This window comes from Pseudorasbora parva, chromosome 18, assembly GCF_024679245.1.
Source record: "Pseudorasbora parva isolate DD20220531a chromosome 18, ASM2467924v1, whole genome shotgun sequence".
In the NCBI taxonomy this organism is placed as follows: Eukaryota; Metazoa; Chordata; class Actinopteri; order Cypriniformes; family Gobionidae; genus Pseudorasbora; species Pseudorasbora parva.
In genome coordinates this window covers 12,024,540-12,040,890 of record NC_090189.1, presented here as the reverse complement: position 1 = coordinate 12,040,890, position 16,351 = coordinate 12,024,540, and the positions used below count along the sequence as shown (strand labels likewise).

General features: G+C 36.9%; 1 protein-coding gene across 6 annotated transcripts in view; it reads left to right on the top strand.

Annotated features, from left to right (window-relative positions):
• Positions 1-11,075, top strand: part of nedd4l (NEDD4 like E3 ubiquitin protein ligase) — a 100,789-nt gene extending 89,714 nt beyond the window's left edge. For all 6 annotated transcript variants that reach the window (XM_067423635.1, XM_067423634.1, XM_067423632.1 and 3 more), the window contains 12 exons: positions 3,794-3,859; positions 4,177-4,406; positions 4,861-4,982; positions 5,149-5,219; positions 5,610-5,705; positions 5,805-5,878; positions 5,961-6,021; positions 6,173-6,232; positions 7,063-7,170; positions 8,961-9,057; positions 10,024-10,096; positions 10,272-11,075. In XM_067423635.1, the coding sequence (XP_067279736.1) occupies positions 3,794-3,859; positions 4,177-4,406; positions 4,861-4,982; positions 5,149-5,219; positions 5,610-5,705; positions 5,805-5,878; positions 5,961-6,021; positions 6,173-6,232; positions 7,063-7,170; positions 8,961-9,057; positions 10,024-10,096; positions 10,272-10,374 (1,161 nt within the window). In that variant the 3' untranslated portion in view covers positions 10,375-11,075. The remainder of the gene's footprint in view (positions 1-3,793; positions 3,860-4,176; positions 4,407-4,860; positions 4,983-5,148; positions 5,220-5,609; positions 5,706-5,804; positions 5,879-5,960; positions 6,022-6,172; positions 6,233-7,062; positions 7,171-8,960; positions 9,058-10,023; positions 10,097-10,271) is intronic.
• Positions 11,076-16,351: the final 5,276 nt, after the last annotated feature.

Genomic DNA, 16,351 nt, shown 5'->3' with positions numbered 1-16,351 from the left:
GACAGTGGCGCAAGCTATCATGGTCTCATGTTGTTTCCACCAGCACATCTCATTGTTCATTTTAATTATTAAAATAAATATAAAACGAAGGAGAAGCCTAAAAAAAGGGGGCGTAAAAAAGTCGGGACCGTCAGTCTCGGGCATAAATACAATAAAGTGTGTTGCCAAAAACGGTTGTCATTTCTATTTTGAGACGGCAGGGGTGTTGTCGGCAACTGCTGAATGTAACTAATAAAGTAACTTGTAATCTAACTTAGTTACTTTTAAAATCAAGTAATCTGTAAAGTAACTAAGTTACTTTTTAAAGGAGTAATCAGTAATCAGTAATCAGATTACTTTTTCAAAGTAACTGTGGCAACACTGGGAATAACATATATATATATATATATATATATATATATATATATATATATATATATATATATATATATATATATATATATATATATATATATATATATATATATATATATATATATATATATATATATATATATATATATACAGTCTTGTTCAAAATAATAGCAGTACAATGTGACTAACCAGAATAATCAAGGTTTTTCATATATTTTTTTATTGCTACGTGGCAAACAAGTTACCAGTAGGTTCAGTAGATTCTCAGAAAACAAACAAGACCCAGTATTCATGATATGCACGCTCTTAAGGCTGTGCAATTGGGCAATTAGTTGAATTAGTTGAAAGGGGTGTGTTCAAAAAAATAGCAGTGTGGCATTCAATCACTGAGGTCATCAATTTTGTGAAGAAACAGGTGTGAATCAGGTGGCCCCTATTTAAGGATGAAGCCAACACTTGTTGAACATGCATTTGAAAGCTGAGGAAAATGGGTCGTTCAAGACATTGTTCAGAAGAACAGCGTACTTTGATTAAAATGTTGATTAGAGAGGGGAAAACCTATAAAGAGGTGCAAAAAAGGATAGGCTGTTCAGCTAAAATGATCTCCAATGCCTTAAAATGGAGAGCAAAACCAGAGAGACGTGGAAGAAAACGGAAGACAACCATCAAAATGGATAGAAGAATAACCAGAATGGCAAAGGCTCAGCCAATGATCACCTCCAGGATGATCAAAGACAGTCTGGAGTTACCTGTAAGTACTGTGACAGTTAGAAGACGTCTGTGTGAAGCTAATCTATTTTCAAGAATCCCCCGCAAAGTCCCTCTGTTAAAAAAAAGGCATGTGCAGAAGAGGTTACAATTTGCCAAAGAACACATCAACTGGCCTAAAGAGAAATGGAGGAACATTTTGTGGACTGATGAGAGTAAAATTGTTCTTTTTGGGTCCAAGGGCCACAGGCAGTTTGTGAGACGACCCCCAAACTCTGAATTCAAGCCACAGTACACAGTGAAGACAGTGAAGCATGGAGGTGCAAGCATCATGATATGGGCATGTTTCTCCTACTATGGTGTTGGGCCTATTTATCGCATACCAGGGATCATGGATCAGTTTGCATATGTTAAAATACTTGAAGAGGTCATGTTGCCCTATGCTGAAGAGGACGTGCCCTTGAAACGGTTGTTTCAACAAGACAATGACCCAAAACACACTAGTAAACGGGCAAAGTCTTGGTTCCAAACCAACAAAATTAATGTTATGGAGTGGCCAGCCCAATCTCCAGACCTTAATCCAATTGAGAACTTGTGGGGTGATATCAAAAATGCTGTTTCTGAAGCAAAACCAAGAAATGTGAATGAATTGTGGAATGTTGTTAAAGAATCATGGAGTGGAATAACAGCTGAGAGGTGCCACAAGTTGGTTGACTCCATGCCACACAGATGTCAAGCAGTTTTAAAAAACTGTGGTCATACAACTAAATATTAGTTTAGTGATTCACAGGATTGAAAAAAAAAAATGTTTGTACAAAATAGTTTTGAGTTTGTACAGGCAAAGGTAGACACTGCTATTTTTTTGAACACACCCCTTTCAACTAATTGCCCAATTGCACAGCCTTAAGAGCGTGCATATCATGAATGCTGGGTCTTGTTTGTTTTCTGACAATCTACTGAACCTACTGGTAACTTGTTTGCCACGTAGCAATAAAAAATATACTAAAAACCTTGATTATTCTGGTTAGTCACATTGTACTGCTATTATTTTGAACAAGACTGTATATATATATATGTATGTATTACAAGCTTCAATGATCATTGGAGACTCCAAAAGGAAACCAAATATAAGGACTCCATATAATTCTATTATATAATAAATTTGTACACACCTAAGCAACCATGAAAAAAAAAAATTACTGAAGAACCTTAACAGAATCCATCACAGTGTATAGTATGTATACAGAGCAACAACAACGAGATTTTCATTTTAGAAATTTTATGTAAAATGGACAGATCACTCCACTCCTGAACAAAATCTTAAGACCAGGGGATGTATTGCGAGTTTGACACATTTTGCACTTGTGATCAAACTTTTGATCAGCTGATGAACGGCCTGTTTCAGTTTAAATGCAGTTTTCAATAAATTGTCTACTCTCTATTTTTTGTCTCTTGCTCCTGTTTCTTCTTTTGGCATTTTGAATCAGCACTTACAACCTTGATCCAACCTATGATCCAATAGTGCGAGGTGTAAAACTTGCAATGAATCCCCTGGTCTTAAGATTTTGTTCAGGAGTGTAAATGTTAAATGTCAATTACTAAACACAAAAGTCGCTCCCTCTGCTACACTCATGTTCAGTATATCGTCTGCTCTGCTGCTTGTGCTCATTTATCATCATCATCATCAGGCCTTCTTTATAGCAGTTTTGGATGAATTTGTTTGAATGAATTAGATTATTGGATCACTGAACACTTTTTCCCAGAGTTTAATGGCTTAAACTAATAAACAGAATCGCTGTTGTTATTGTAAAATCACAAACGCAGAATCGGGTTAAATAGAGAGGAAATGTTCTCCTACCAGGGTTACAGGTGTAGATTGTGATAAACTCCCGACTTCTATGATCAACTGCGTGATATATATATATAAATAATACACAGGGTTTTTTTTTAATGAATTTCAGGGACATTCCATAGGCTTAATGGTTTTTATACTGTACAAACGGTATTTTCTATCCCCCTACACTACCCCTATCCCTTAACCTACCTATAACAGAAAGCTGCACGATTCTCCAAGAAAACCTCATTTTTTTATGCTTTATAAGCCTTTTGAAAAAAGTCACCCTCTCCTTGTAATACCCATGTCATTACACACATTTGCGTCCTGATATGACACGCATGCATATATATATATATATATATATATATATCTCTATATATATATATATATATCTATATAAATTGATAGGTTGCCACATGTGTAATAAGTCCATTCGTTAAATTTCCTCTACTAAATATTCCACAGTCAACTGTTACTGGTGGAAGCAATTGGGAACAACAGCCACTCAGCCACTAAGTGGTAGGCTACGTAAAATCAGAGCATGTTGAGGAACTTTCTGCAGTCATTAGCTATAAACCTCCAAACTTTGTGTGGTCAAGAACAGCGTGTAGAGCACTTCATGGAATGGGTTTCCATGGCCGAGCAGCTGCATCCACGCCTCACAGCACCAAGTTCAATGCAAAGCGTTGGATGCAGTGGTGTAAAGCACGCCGCCACTGGACTCAGAGCAGTAGAGACGTGTTCTCAGGAGTGACCAGTGTTCTTTTGAAAGCATCATTTCTGATCTATTCCAAACTCATGTTTGGTTTCTTGCTCGTTCAGTGATATATGCAGTATTGCTGTTATCCTGATGTTAAATATATGTATTTTGTTTATTTGCTTGTCTTCTTTTAGGCGGTGCCATATTCTAGAGAATTCAAGCAGAAGTATGACTACTTCAGAAAGAAGCTAAAGAAACCGGTAAGAAATGAAGCGTTTTCAGAGACTGCTGTAAGCTCTTTCCTGTCACACACTGTATTCCTAGACGCTCAAATTTATTCTGTGCGAAATCCTTGCCGAGGAGTGTTTTTTTTTTTCTATTGGGTGTTAAATTGTTCTTCACACTGAAACACAGCCATTTAGAGTACTGTGATGGCTTCAGGCATTAATAATAAGTTGAGATATTAGTGTGATGCTCAAAGCTGTTAGCTAACCAACAGTGTGCTTCAATTGATTATTTGGTTATTTTTAATCATGAATTTCTGCATGTAATTCTTTTTTTTTTTTCTCTCCCACAGGCAGATATTCCGAACCGTTTTGAGATGAAGCTGCACAGGAATAACATCTTTGAGGAGTCATACAGACGGATCATGTCGCTGAAGAGACCTGACAGCCTAAAGGCCCGTCTGTGGATCGAGTTTGAATCGGAGAAAGGCCTGGACTATGGGGGCGTGGCCAGAGAATGGTTCTTCCTGCTCTCCAAGGAGATGTTTAACCCTTATTATGGGCTGTTTGAGTACTCAGCCACGTAAGTATCCTGTGTGTCCTCTGCACGATAGCACGGAGCGGATCAAATGCGAGTCAGCACAGACCAGAAAACATTCGGACCCATTTGAATTATGCACAGAGTGCTGTATTTTAAAGCGATATGGAGGAGATTTGAAGGAGAAACGGTTAAAGATTAAGAGGAAACTGAGGCTTTACTGAGCTCAACGGTTCTGGTTGAGCTGTGATATAAACAAAATGCATGTCTATCCTGTCTACCTGTTTCAGTGGAAATTACATCAGCACATTAAATAAAGCTGCATATTTCAATGCACTTCAGTGGCTATCTATCTATCTATCTATCTATCTTCAGTTACTCTTTTTACAGAGCGGGTCTGTTATCTTGTTAGATCTGTCCCACTGACACTCATTAGAGGACGCAGGAGAGCTGGTATCATAATTCATTCATTTAACATCTCCCATCTGTCTGTCTGCAGAGATAACTACACCCTCCAGATCAATCCAAACTCCGGCCTGTGTAATGAAGATCACCTCTCTTACTTCAAGTTCATTGGTCGGGTGGCTGGCATGGCTGTGTATCATGGCAAGCTGTTGGATGGTACGTAAACTGGGGACCTTCAAGGACCGATCAGAAGCGTTTTCATGTGACCTCTTCTCTCATTTTATTGTTCACTTTTGATAATTATCATGTTATTAGCTTTTGTTTTTTGAGTTTAGTTTGATTTGTAGTTTGAAACAGAAATGTTTTGTTCTTTGTTTTTCAGGCTTCTTTATTCGACCGTTTTATAAAATGATGCTGGGCAAACAGATCACACTGAATGATATGGAGTCAGTGGTGCGTTTACACACACATACACACACCAGTTTTAAGAGATCACCCATAGCAGCACCATACAAAAACTGTATAAAACAGACTTCTCATTTAAATGTTGGGTCGTTGGTACAGTGTAAATATAAATTTAAGTACTGAGTAATATTAAAGATGAAAGATGAATCTGTATTTAAACTGGGTCTTCAATGTAGTAGTAATGTGAAAATATTTTTGAATTTGGTGCCTTCTAGACTGAGAAAAGACAGAATTATAATAATAATGGAGTAATATTAAATGTACTTCCTATAGGGTTTTGTTTAGGATTAGGTGTATGTAATTGTGTATAATTTATAGTTATTACAATATTGTATCTTGTATGCTTTCTCATGTTTTATGTCCATGTACACCATGTAGGACAGTGAATACTACAACTCTTTGAAGTGGATTCTGGAAAACGACCCCACAGAACTGGATTTGCGGTTCTGCATTGACGAGGACAACTTTGGACAGGTAACACCATTATGTCATTTATTTTATATTTAATTTCATTTCAATTTATGTAATTGTAATATATTTTTGTTAATGTTTTTTTTATATATACGTTTATAGACATATCAGGTGGATTTGAAACCAAGTGGATCAGACATGGTTGTAACAAATGACAACAAAAAAGAATACATAGAGTGAGTTGCTCTTTTGCTCTGTATGTAAACTCTTACATGCGACATCTTATACTAACAATGCCTCTTATTTGGCTCTGCACAGCCTGGTGATTCAGTGGCGGTTTGTGAACAGGGTGCAGAAACAGATGAATGCCTTTTTGGAAGTACGTGATCATCGAACACTCAAAAGTTATCTGTAATTCCAACTAATGCCACTAGGTGGCAGCAGAAGTTAGAGGATTCCACATACTTTCATGCCAATATGCTATAATGACATGCAATGTTTTGATCATGTTTCACATATCCGTTTCACAGGGATTCACCGAGCTCATTGCCATCGACTTGATAAAGATTTTTGACGAAAATGAACTGGAGGTAACAACTTCCCACATACCCTGTATTCAGTGTGCACTGTTGTCATGGAGACTGCATCCTTTTATGTCCAAGACTTTCATAGAATTACACACATGCATAAACTACATAAAAGTGCCAAAAAGCTTTTTTATTAATCAGCTCTTCTCATATGAGCACAGGATGTCAAATAAGATAGTGCTTATCTTTTAAAAAGTTTTTAAAAATAATCTATTTACTACTATATATATATATATATATATATATATATATATATATATATATAATTATACCATTCAAACATATTTTTTATTCAGCAAGGACACATTAAATTGATTAAAAGTGACAGTAAAGACATTTACAATGTTAAAAAATATTTATTATAAATAAATTCTGTTTTTGTGAACTTTCTATTCAGATCCTTCAACAGAAAATATTAAAATAACACAAAATATTTAACAGCACATTGATAATAAGAGATGTTTCTTATTATTATATAGAATGATAGCATATCATTTTTGTGTGACACTGAGGACTGCAGTAATTATGCTGAAAATTCAGATTTTTACAACACAGACATGTCCTTTTTTTAAATATTAAAATAGAAAAGTTATTTTAAACTGTAATATTTGAGAGTTTTACTGTTTTCTATTTATTACATATTTTGATCAAATAAATGCAGCCTTGGTGAGCATTAAAGACTTCTTTAAGAAACATTAGCAGAATTTGTGTGTGTAAAATATGCATAAATGGATGCTTTCTGAAGATCTTTAGCTCTGGTTTAGAGGATAATGAGTGTAAAGATGTTATTTGGTCAGTTTGTTTGTTTATTGTGCTGTATTTTCTGTCTCCAGCTGCTGATGTGTGGTCTGGGAGACGTGGATGTCAATGATTGGAGGCAGCACACTGTTTATAAGAATGGCTACTGTCCGAATCACCCGGTGATCCAGTGGTTCTGGAAGGTATGTAAAAGCACATAGTCTCTCTATTTTGTGTGCAGCATTCTGTAAGTTTTGTGTCTAGTAATTCTTTATAACTTTTTTCCACATTTATAACAATTGTAAAGTCATCTGAATATGAAAGAAGACAAGTGTAGTCACTGAGAAATGTTTAACAAATCAAAACAACCATATTTTATCTTAAATGTACAGAATCTGGATGAATATGACAATAGATAATCCCTTACAATGAACCGTTAGAAAGCTACATTTGGTAATTTATCTGTTCAATAAAGTAATATTGAACTCACTTGTTGAGTAATAAAAATGGCATCTCCATGTTGCTTTGACAAAATTTTAAATCCTTCCGTTCCTTGCCATCTCTGAAAAGCCAAGCCAGTGTTGATTCTTGTTTTATTACAAGCTGTCACGTTTTCTTTTTGCCAGCAGACTCTCCTCTGGTTTGCTTTTTTTCTTTTATAAACAGGTGATTTAGATGCTCTATGTCAAAATTTCTTTTTTGTTGTAACAACTAACAGCTAACTATCACATTATACAAACGGCAAAGTATCCTGAGCAATTTTTTATTTTATAACATCTATTTAAAGATATGACAAGACACGCACGGGCGAGTGGCTTATGCATGTACGCAATTTTCAGTGAAAACCATCCTGACAGGTCTAAAATATAAACACTATGATAGACTTACTGTAGTGAACCACAGTTAGATAAAAACATGTTTTAGAAAACGGATTGATGTATTGACTCATTGCCTGATCATTTACATTTAGTTAATTATGAACAAAAAAGTAACAGTGTACCTCTAGCTTAATGAGGTGCATCCTGGGATGCGTTTTAATCCGTACTAAGAGTTCTGACACTTGTATAATTACACTTGTTGGCTGCTGAAGTAATTCATAAAAAATGAAATGTTAGATTTGAAAAGAAATGCATATTTTCTTAATTTCAGGCGTTTAAAACACAGTCCTTTAGATACAAATATTTCTAATGTCACAAGAAACAAATAGTCAAGTCAAGTGTGTCAGCTTTTGTATGCATGTGTGTTTCTGACCTCATGCCAAGTACACCGCGGGCAGTTACTGATCAAAGTCTGTTTGATGTGAGGCTCATCGAGTGTTTACTCTGATGAAAGAGTCATGGAGCGCATTAGGAACTTCTTATCAGCAGTCTGGAGCCAGACTTGCTCTTTATACATACTTTCTAAATATCTATCTGTCATTTCAATTTATTTCAATTTCAGTTTATTTCACTAGCTGGCAAACACAATTTTGAAATACAGTCGATGGAGAAAGATGTATTTATGGCACAGATTGGTGTCGTTATGGCATCTATCAGAAGGGGCCTACCGTACTGGCCAAACTTTGACCCCTGGCTCTGACATGTTAAACCACAGTAGAGGTCTGAGTCTGGCTTCTGGCCTTTTTCAATAGGTTTCCCTGCCCTCCTTCCTGTAAATGTGTCTCTCCTCACAACTGTTACTATGAATGCAAAAAAATATTAATTAATTTAAAAAACAATTTTTTATACATTTAAATATAAAAATATATTATTTGGGTGGTAATATGAATAATTAACACATCCTAATGCTTTGGGTCGGTTTTGTTGCACATTGATTAAAAAAAGCTTTGTTTTTCCACTGATGGAATCATGAGGATATTTATTTTAAGAAAACTACCATGAAATCTAGCATTGGTTTTCCTACATGGTTGTTTTCCTAGAAAAAGTTTATTGCCGCTAGCATAAACAGATAAATGTTAATGGTATTAACAGTGTCTTTCTTTATCTCTACTCAGGCTGTGTTGTTAATGGATGCCGAGAAGCGAATCAGACTTCTGCAGTTTGTCACTGGAACTTCCAGAGTGCCAATGAACGGCTTTGCTGAACTCTACGGTAAATGATGCTTTACAGCGCTACATAAAATAACGTATTACACAGCTCTGTGGAATACTTTATTCTGATTGGTCAGTCGTGCCATCCAGCAGTATGTTATCCCCCAATAACAACCTGTAAAAAAACAATAACACAGGCTCATCCGGGTAACGGAAGTCAACGCTTTACACTAGCTAGGAACGGTCGCAGCCGCTGATATTTTGCAGCGATTATTCTGTGCACTGTAATGGATAATGAGATAACAAACAGATACAATTTTAAAGGTCCCGTTCTTCGCGATTCCATCTTTCAAACTTTAGTTAGTGTGTAATGTTGCTGTTAGAGCATAAATAATACCTGTAAAATTATAAAGCTCAAAGTTCAATGCCAAGCGAGATATTTTATTTAACAGAAGTTCCCTTTCAAAGCCTACAGCGAACGGCCGGTTTGGACACTGTAAACATAATCAAAGCTTCGAAAACACGTGAAGAACGGAACCTTTAAAACAGTTTCATCTCAAATCCATATCTCGTGTCATCATAATTATTTATGTGGCGAAATACCATATAATGAGTGGTATGACTGTACCGTGTCTTAAACGTGCCTAGTTTGAACTTGCCGCTTGCTACCAACTGCTTTCTCCGCGGAAGCTTTCTGTTTAAAGAGCTCATAAAATATTCCGGCTCAGATCATTGTTTCAAGTCTAATTATTTACAGTACTTATGTGGCAAGTAGCCATGTAATAGGACAGGTGATTATTCCTGATCACCCTGTCGGGGTTTATTGTGTTTAACAACTGTCTGGATGTACTTACGTATTTAACTAATACATTAATATAATATAAATGCATTGTTTCAGAAAATGTCACTGGGTGTTGCAGTAGTATTGTGGTATAATTTCTCTTGACAAATTAAAAAAGAGCATATACGATACCCTATAGAGCTCTTTTCCTGATTGGTCCTTGATGAGTCATGTGATCTTTCACAGGTTCCAATGGGCCGCAGTTGTTTACTATCGAGCAGTGGGGGACACCTGACAAGCTCCCTCGTGCTCACACCTGGTAAGACCAAGGGATTTGACCACTATATTTAATCAAACACATCAATGTTCCCTTCATTTCTCGTTCTATTTCATAAAACAAACCGATTTGGGGGATATTCTGAAACGGCATTACTCTGATTTACAGCAAGTAAATGTTTGCGTTTCATTAATCTCTTTGATTGTTTCCCACTCAGCTTTAATCGTCTGGACCTCCCGACGTACGAGTCGTTTGAAGACCTGCGAGAGAAGCTTCTGATGGCGGTGGAGAACGCCCAAGGCTTTGAAGGCGTCGACTAAAGAAATCCCATTTTTATACACACCATCTCCTAATGCAACCGACGAGCAAAGACATGTACAACACGCACACATCTATACTCACATATACACACTCTCGAGTTGCCATTGTACAGCCAGAACCCAGCGGTCGCAGGTGTGTGATGTCAGCTCAGTATATGCATGTATCTGTCTAGCTGGAACGACATTGGCTGTGAACGAGTCGAGACGCCAAACAGCCCTGCAGTATCCCACAAATCATGTTCTCTCCCAACACGTGTTCTTTTTAAATCCAGCTCTGAGGCCAAGGCAACTTTTATATTGACAGTAATCGAAATTTCAGTATTGAAGGCCTCCGTGGGTGTGGCCTCAGAGTGGGCGTGGCCTTGATACCGCATGAAAACCACTGCAATCAATCCCATTTTTGCATTAACATAATATAAGTTCAGTGAAGAGGCAACAATGGACTCTCTTATCAGGTCTTACTAACACCAGATTACCTTAGGAATCACAGCCAGGATGAAGGGCGCATCCTCATCCTCCCTTTTCCCACAAAGTACGCCAAGTTCCCCCACCCTCCTTCGTCGAGGATTATTTTTTTATCTTCTTTTGCAACGCCAAGAAGCAACGGGATGTTGATAATTGTTTTTAATAGTTTATTATTATCACTGTTATTATGATACTGTTGTCATTCTTACAGAGTAAACGGATATTTGTACCAACAATGTGGTTTACTATTTTAAACAACGTTATTGAAAATGCATCAATGGCCTGGCTATATTCAATTCAATATCCATTTCATCGTGGGTAAAAAATAAATAAATTAATAAAAAAAAAAAAAAAAAAACATGATCAACATGATTATTGTATTGCTATGAAAACTGGCATGAACATGTATCTTGTGTTTCAATATGATTACGTAGTAATTATAAAGCTATTCTCCTTCTTGGTTGAGAGCAAAGATCGAAAAAATGATTACGGACATGCATTGGACATGTAACAAAGTTTGTCAGAGAGGGTTTTCTTCAATTGTAATAAGTATTGTTCTTATCTTAATTATACCTGTTCATGATGCTGTAAATGAGTTTGTTTTTGGGAACGATGCGGTTGGACTCTTTTACTGTATGTGTTAAATCTGTTGGAAGTATTAAAGAGCGACACGGAGTGTAGCTATCTTAAAAGCGCTGTGATTCAACGCTGCAAGTCTCGTAGACTTTCAGGACGCAAACTTTCTTTCTGTCTTTCTTTCATTCTATCTCGTTTCTTCTAACACCACTGTACCTATAAGGGCACTTTATTGATCACACTAGGGTCATGTCACCTGTTTTTTTGTGAACTTGAATGTGATTATATTTTTTTTCTTTCTTTTAAAAGCACTCAGTTACTTGGTGCAATATCTATGGTTTATAATCGGCCTGCTGCTAACATATCAGATCACGGCTCATCCCTACAGCTGATCTAGAGTCAGCCCGACTCTTCGGTGTGAAGCTGGACGAGTCGACGTCTGGATCAGAACTGTAGGAATGAGCTCCACCTGGAGTAAGACTTCAGACTTTTTCTATTTTCTTTTCCAGTCTTTTTTTTTTCTGTACTCCTCCCAACTCACACTTTTCAGGCCGCTGTGGGTCTGTAGGTTTGTGATATAACATTATGATTATTGTTATTGTTATAAATTACCCTTCCTCTTTTGTAAGGGCAGTTCTTTTTTTATTGATGAGGAACATTTCCTGTCTGGTTCCTGCTCACCATGAGACCTTGCAATTCGTATAACTTCGTTCAAAATAAACTGATAAATGGAATTTTGGTGTGTTGTCGTATTACTCTTTTATCTAAAAAGTTTCAAAATGTTTTGACAGTTGACACTCGAGATGTCATAAATGCTTCGTAATTTACAGAAGCATAAAATGTCAGTAAATGCAACTAAATTTGTTTGTCAAAGGGGTTTGGATTCTACAGAGCTCCTAAAGGGACATGAAAAAAAATTGATGGGGGAAAAAAAATTCAGCGCAATCCGCTGATAAGTTTTGTTCACTCGCAAAACTTTTGCATTTTGCAAAAGAATGTTTTTTTTTCACCGAACAACTGTGTTCACTCAACATATTTTTGCATTCCCCTGAGAAACTTTGCGTTCTCTCGCTAAACGTTTGCATTCTGCCAAGAAACTTTGCTCGCCTAACTTTGAAACCTAATTGGCTCGCAAAACATTTGTTCGCTCCAAGCAGCAACCTTCCGCGATCTCTCTTGAAGCCAATACGGAAGTAATGTAAACTGCAATTCCTCAACTGGCCACTAGGGACAGGCTCCAGAAGGGAGCAGAATCTCATTGAGCCCCATGTTAAAATTCCCAAATTTACAGCAGAAAAAAACATGTTTACAGCCGGGTACTAGTGTTGCAAGATATACTGGTACTAGAAAAGTATTTTGATACCTTGCTACTACAAACGTTACGATTTGCAATTTTATTAGTACCGGTACTTTAAGGAGGACAGCACTAATATGAGCTGTATTAATTTGCATGCACGTGACAGCAGGTGTCAGGACACTGTGCGGAACTCTGCTTCCACCATTCACTAAACATTGTAAGTAGAAATTAAATGCGCGCAGCACATGATAAAGAAAGCAATAGAAATATGCGTGCATGAGAAGAAAAGGCGCGGCGCGGGACGTGCTCGCGCTGCCGGACTCTTACCTGAAGCGCGCACGCGCGCACGCACGCACGCGCACACACACACCTTTCAGACAACAGCCCGGTTGCAATTTAATTCTTTAGCTTTGTTTGTTGTTTGGGTTTCAATGGTCAAACATATGTAAAAATGCACTATCTGGCGAATATTCAGGTAAACACAGTCGGATATGTATTTAGTGAACATATACAGGTCAATCTCAAAAAATTTGCATATTGTGATAAAGTTCATTATTTTCCATAATGTAATGATAAAAATTAAACTTTCATATATTTTAGATTCATTGCACACCAACTGAAATATTTCAGGTCTTTTATTGTTTTAATACTGATGATTTTGGCATACAGCTCATGAAAACCCCAAATTCCTGTCTCAAAAAATTTGCATATTTCATCCGACCAATAAAAGAAAAGTGTTTTTAATATAAAAAAAGTCAACCTTCAAATAATTATGTTCAGTTATGCACTCAATACTTGGTCGGGAATCCTTTTGCAGAAATGACTGCTTCAATGCGGCGTGGCATGGAGGCGATCAGCCTGTGGCACTGCTGAGGTGTTATGGAGGCCCAGGATGCTTCGATAGCGGCCTTAAGCTCATCCAGAGTGTTGGGTCTTGCGTCTCTCAACTTTCTCTTCACAATATCCCACAGATTCTCTATGGGCTTCAGGTCAGGAGAGTTGGCAGGCCAATTGAGCACAGTAATACCATGGTCAGTAAACCATTTACCAGTGGTTTTGGCACTGTGAGCAGGTGCCAGGTCGAGCTGAAAAACCAAATCTTCATCTCCATAAAGCTTTTCAGCAGATGGAAGCATGAAGTGCTCCAAAATCTCCTGATAGCTAGCTGCATTGACCCTGCCCTTGATAAAACACAGTGGACCAACACCAGCAGCTGACATGGCACCCCAGACCATCACTGACTGTGGGTACTTGACACTGGACTTCAGGCATTTTGGCATTTCCTTCTCCCCAGTCTTCCTCCAGACTCTGGCACCTTGATTTCCGAATGACATGCAAAATTTGCTTTCATCCGAAAAAAGTACTTTGGACCACTGAGCAACAGTCCAGTGCTGCTTCTCTGTAGCCCAAAGTGGCTTGACCTGGGGAATGCGGAACCTGTAGCCCACACGCCTGTGCACGGTGGCTCTGGATGTTTCCACTCCAGACTCAGTCCACCGCTTCCACAGGTCCCCCAAGGTCTGGAATCGGTCCTTCTTCACAATCTTCCTCAGGGTCCGCTCACCTCTTCTCGTTGTGCAGCGTTTTTTGCCACACTTTTTCCTTCCCACAGACTTCCCACTGAGGTGCCTTGATACAGCACTCTGGGAACAGCCTATTCATTCAGAAATTTATTTCTGTGTCTGAAAGATGGCCTTCTGGACAGGGTCGGGTCGGCAGTCTTACCCATGATTGCGGTTTTGAGTAATGAACCAGGCTGGGAGTTTTTAAAAGCCTCAGGAATCTTTTGCAGGTGTTTAGAGTTATTTAGTTGATTCAGATGATTAGGTTAATAGCTCGTTTAGAGAACCTTTTCATGATATTTTGGGTTTCTTTTCTAATTTTTTGGAATTTTGGGTTTTCATGAGCTGTATGCCAAAATCATCAGTATTAAAACAATAAAAGACCTGAAATATTTCAGTTGGTGTGCAATGAATCTAAAATATATGAAAGTTTAATTTTTATCATTACATTATGGAAAATCATGAACTATCACAATATGCTAATTTTTTGAGAACCTAATATTCTTTGATTAATGTTAATCAAACAGCACTGAAAAATAGAAAACCACCACATGCTTGGCTAAATAACTAAAATATATTTATTAAGAATCAGTTTATTGTTAAATTATAGAATGAAGAGTAGTAAGCAGTTTTATATTTGATTATTTAATTTCTTTCTTGACTTGCTGTTAAATAGACCTAATGTAGCTGAAAAATAAAGCACTGTTTTTGTCATATTGTTTGTAATTAGCATTTTTGCTTTTAAAAACAAAACAAAAATACAATAAAAAAATTATATTATAATTATAAAATTACAATTAAAAAATATTAAATTACTCATATCATGAAATAAGATTTTGGTCATCCCAACCTGTTGAGAAGTGAAAGGTTATTGAATGATAAGATGATTGATAATGTAAACTCTGTAAGGATAGTTCACACTGGCATGCAGTTATTATAGCAGTAAGAGGAGGGAATGGGAAAAAACCAGGGCAGGAACATGCTGGCCAAGTGAAGTTTTTTACCGTGGTATCGATTTAGTATCGGTATCAAGGTATTTTGATCTGGTATCGTATCAAAGTCAAAATTTTGGTATCGTGACAACACTACCGGGTACAAATTGTGGTTTTGGCCTATACGGCTAATTTTGCCCTTAATGACAACTGTGAGGGGGGTGATTTTTTTTTATAACTCATTAGTTTACATTATATAAAGTCTTAAAGTTCTGCATAATTAAGGGCGTGGTTACTTTGTATGACAGGTGGATAGCCATTTATCCGCCATCTATAGTCATTGCGTCACCTAAGCTCCGCCCACATCCCACCTTTTTGCCCATTTTCTGTTACCCAGGAGTGACACGTGATGACTAGCTCGCAAGATGGCGACGCCCAGCTCGTCTCTACTTTAAGCTTCAGAACGGCTTATCAGAATCCTATGGGTGACGTCACGGACACTACCTCCATATTTTTTTACAGTCTGTGGTTCGCTCTCAAATCATTTTAGTTCCGTCGAGAAACTTTGTATTTTTTGCTCACAAAACATTTACGTTCCCCCAAGAAACTTTACGTTTGCATGTAAAACATATGTATTAAAACTATTTTTCATTGTAGTCAAGTTATTGAAAGTTTTTTTTCATAATAATAAAAAAAAAAACATACAAATGAGAAAAATTACATTTCCCCAAAATAACTTGTAGTTTAACTATCAGGACAGCAGTGACGCGTGAGCTGAATTTCGTGACAGTACAGCGTATTGCATTCAAGTTAATTTAATGTTTTTTTCATAATAAAAAAACAAAATGATACAAAAAGACATTTCCCCAGAATAAGTGTTGTAGTTTAACTATCAGAGCAAAAGTGATGTGTGAACTGAATTTGGTGACAGAATAACATTCAAGTTAGTATATCTATTTTTCATAATAGTCAAGTAATTTAAAGTTTTTTTCAGAAATAATACAAAATACAAAAAGACATTTCCCCAGAATAAGTGTTGTAGTTTAACTATCAGGGCAGAAGTGATGTGTGAACTAAATTTGGTGACAGTACAGCGTATTACAGTCAAGTTAATACATCTATTTTTCATAATAGTCCAAGTTATT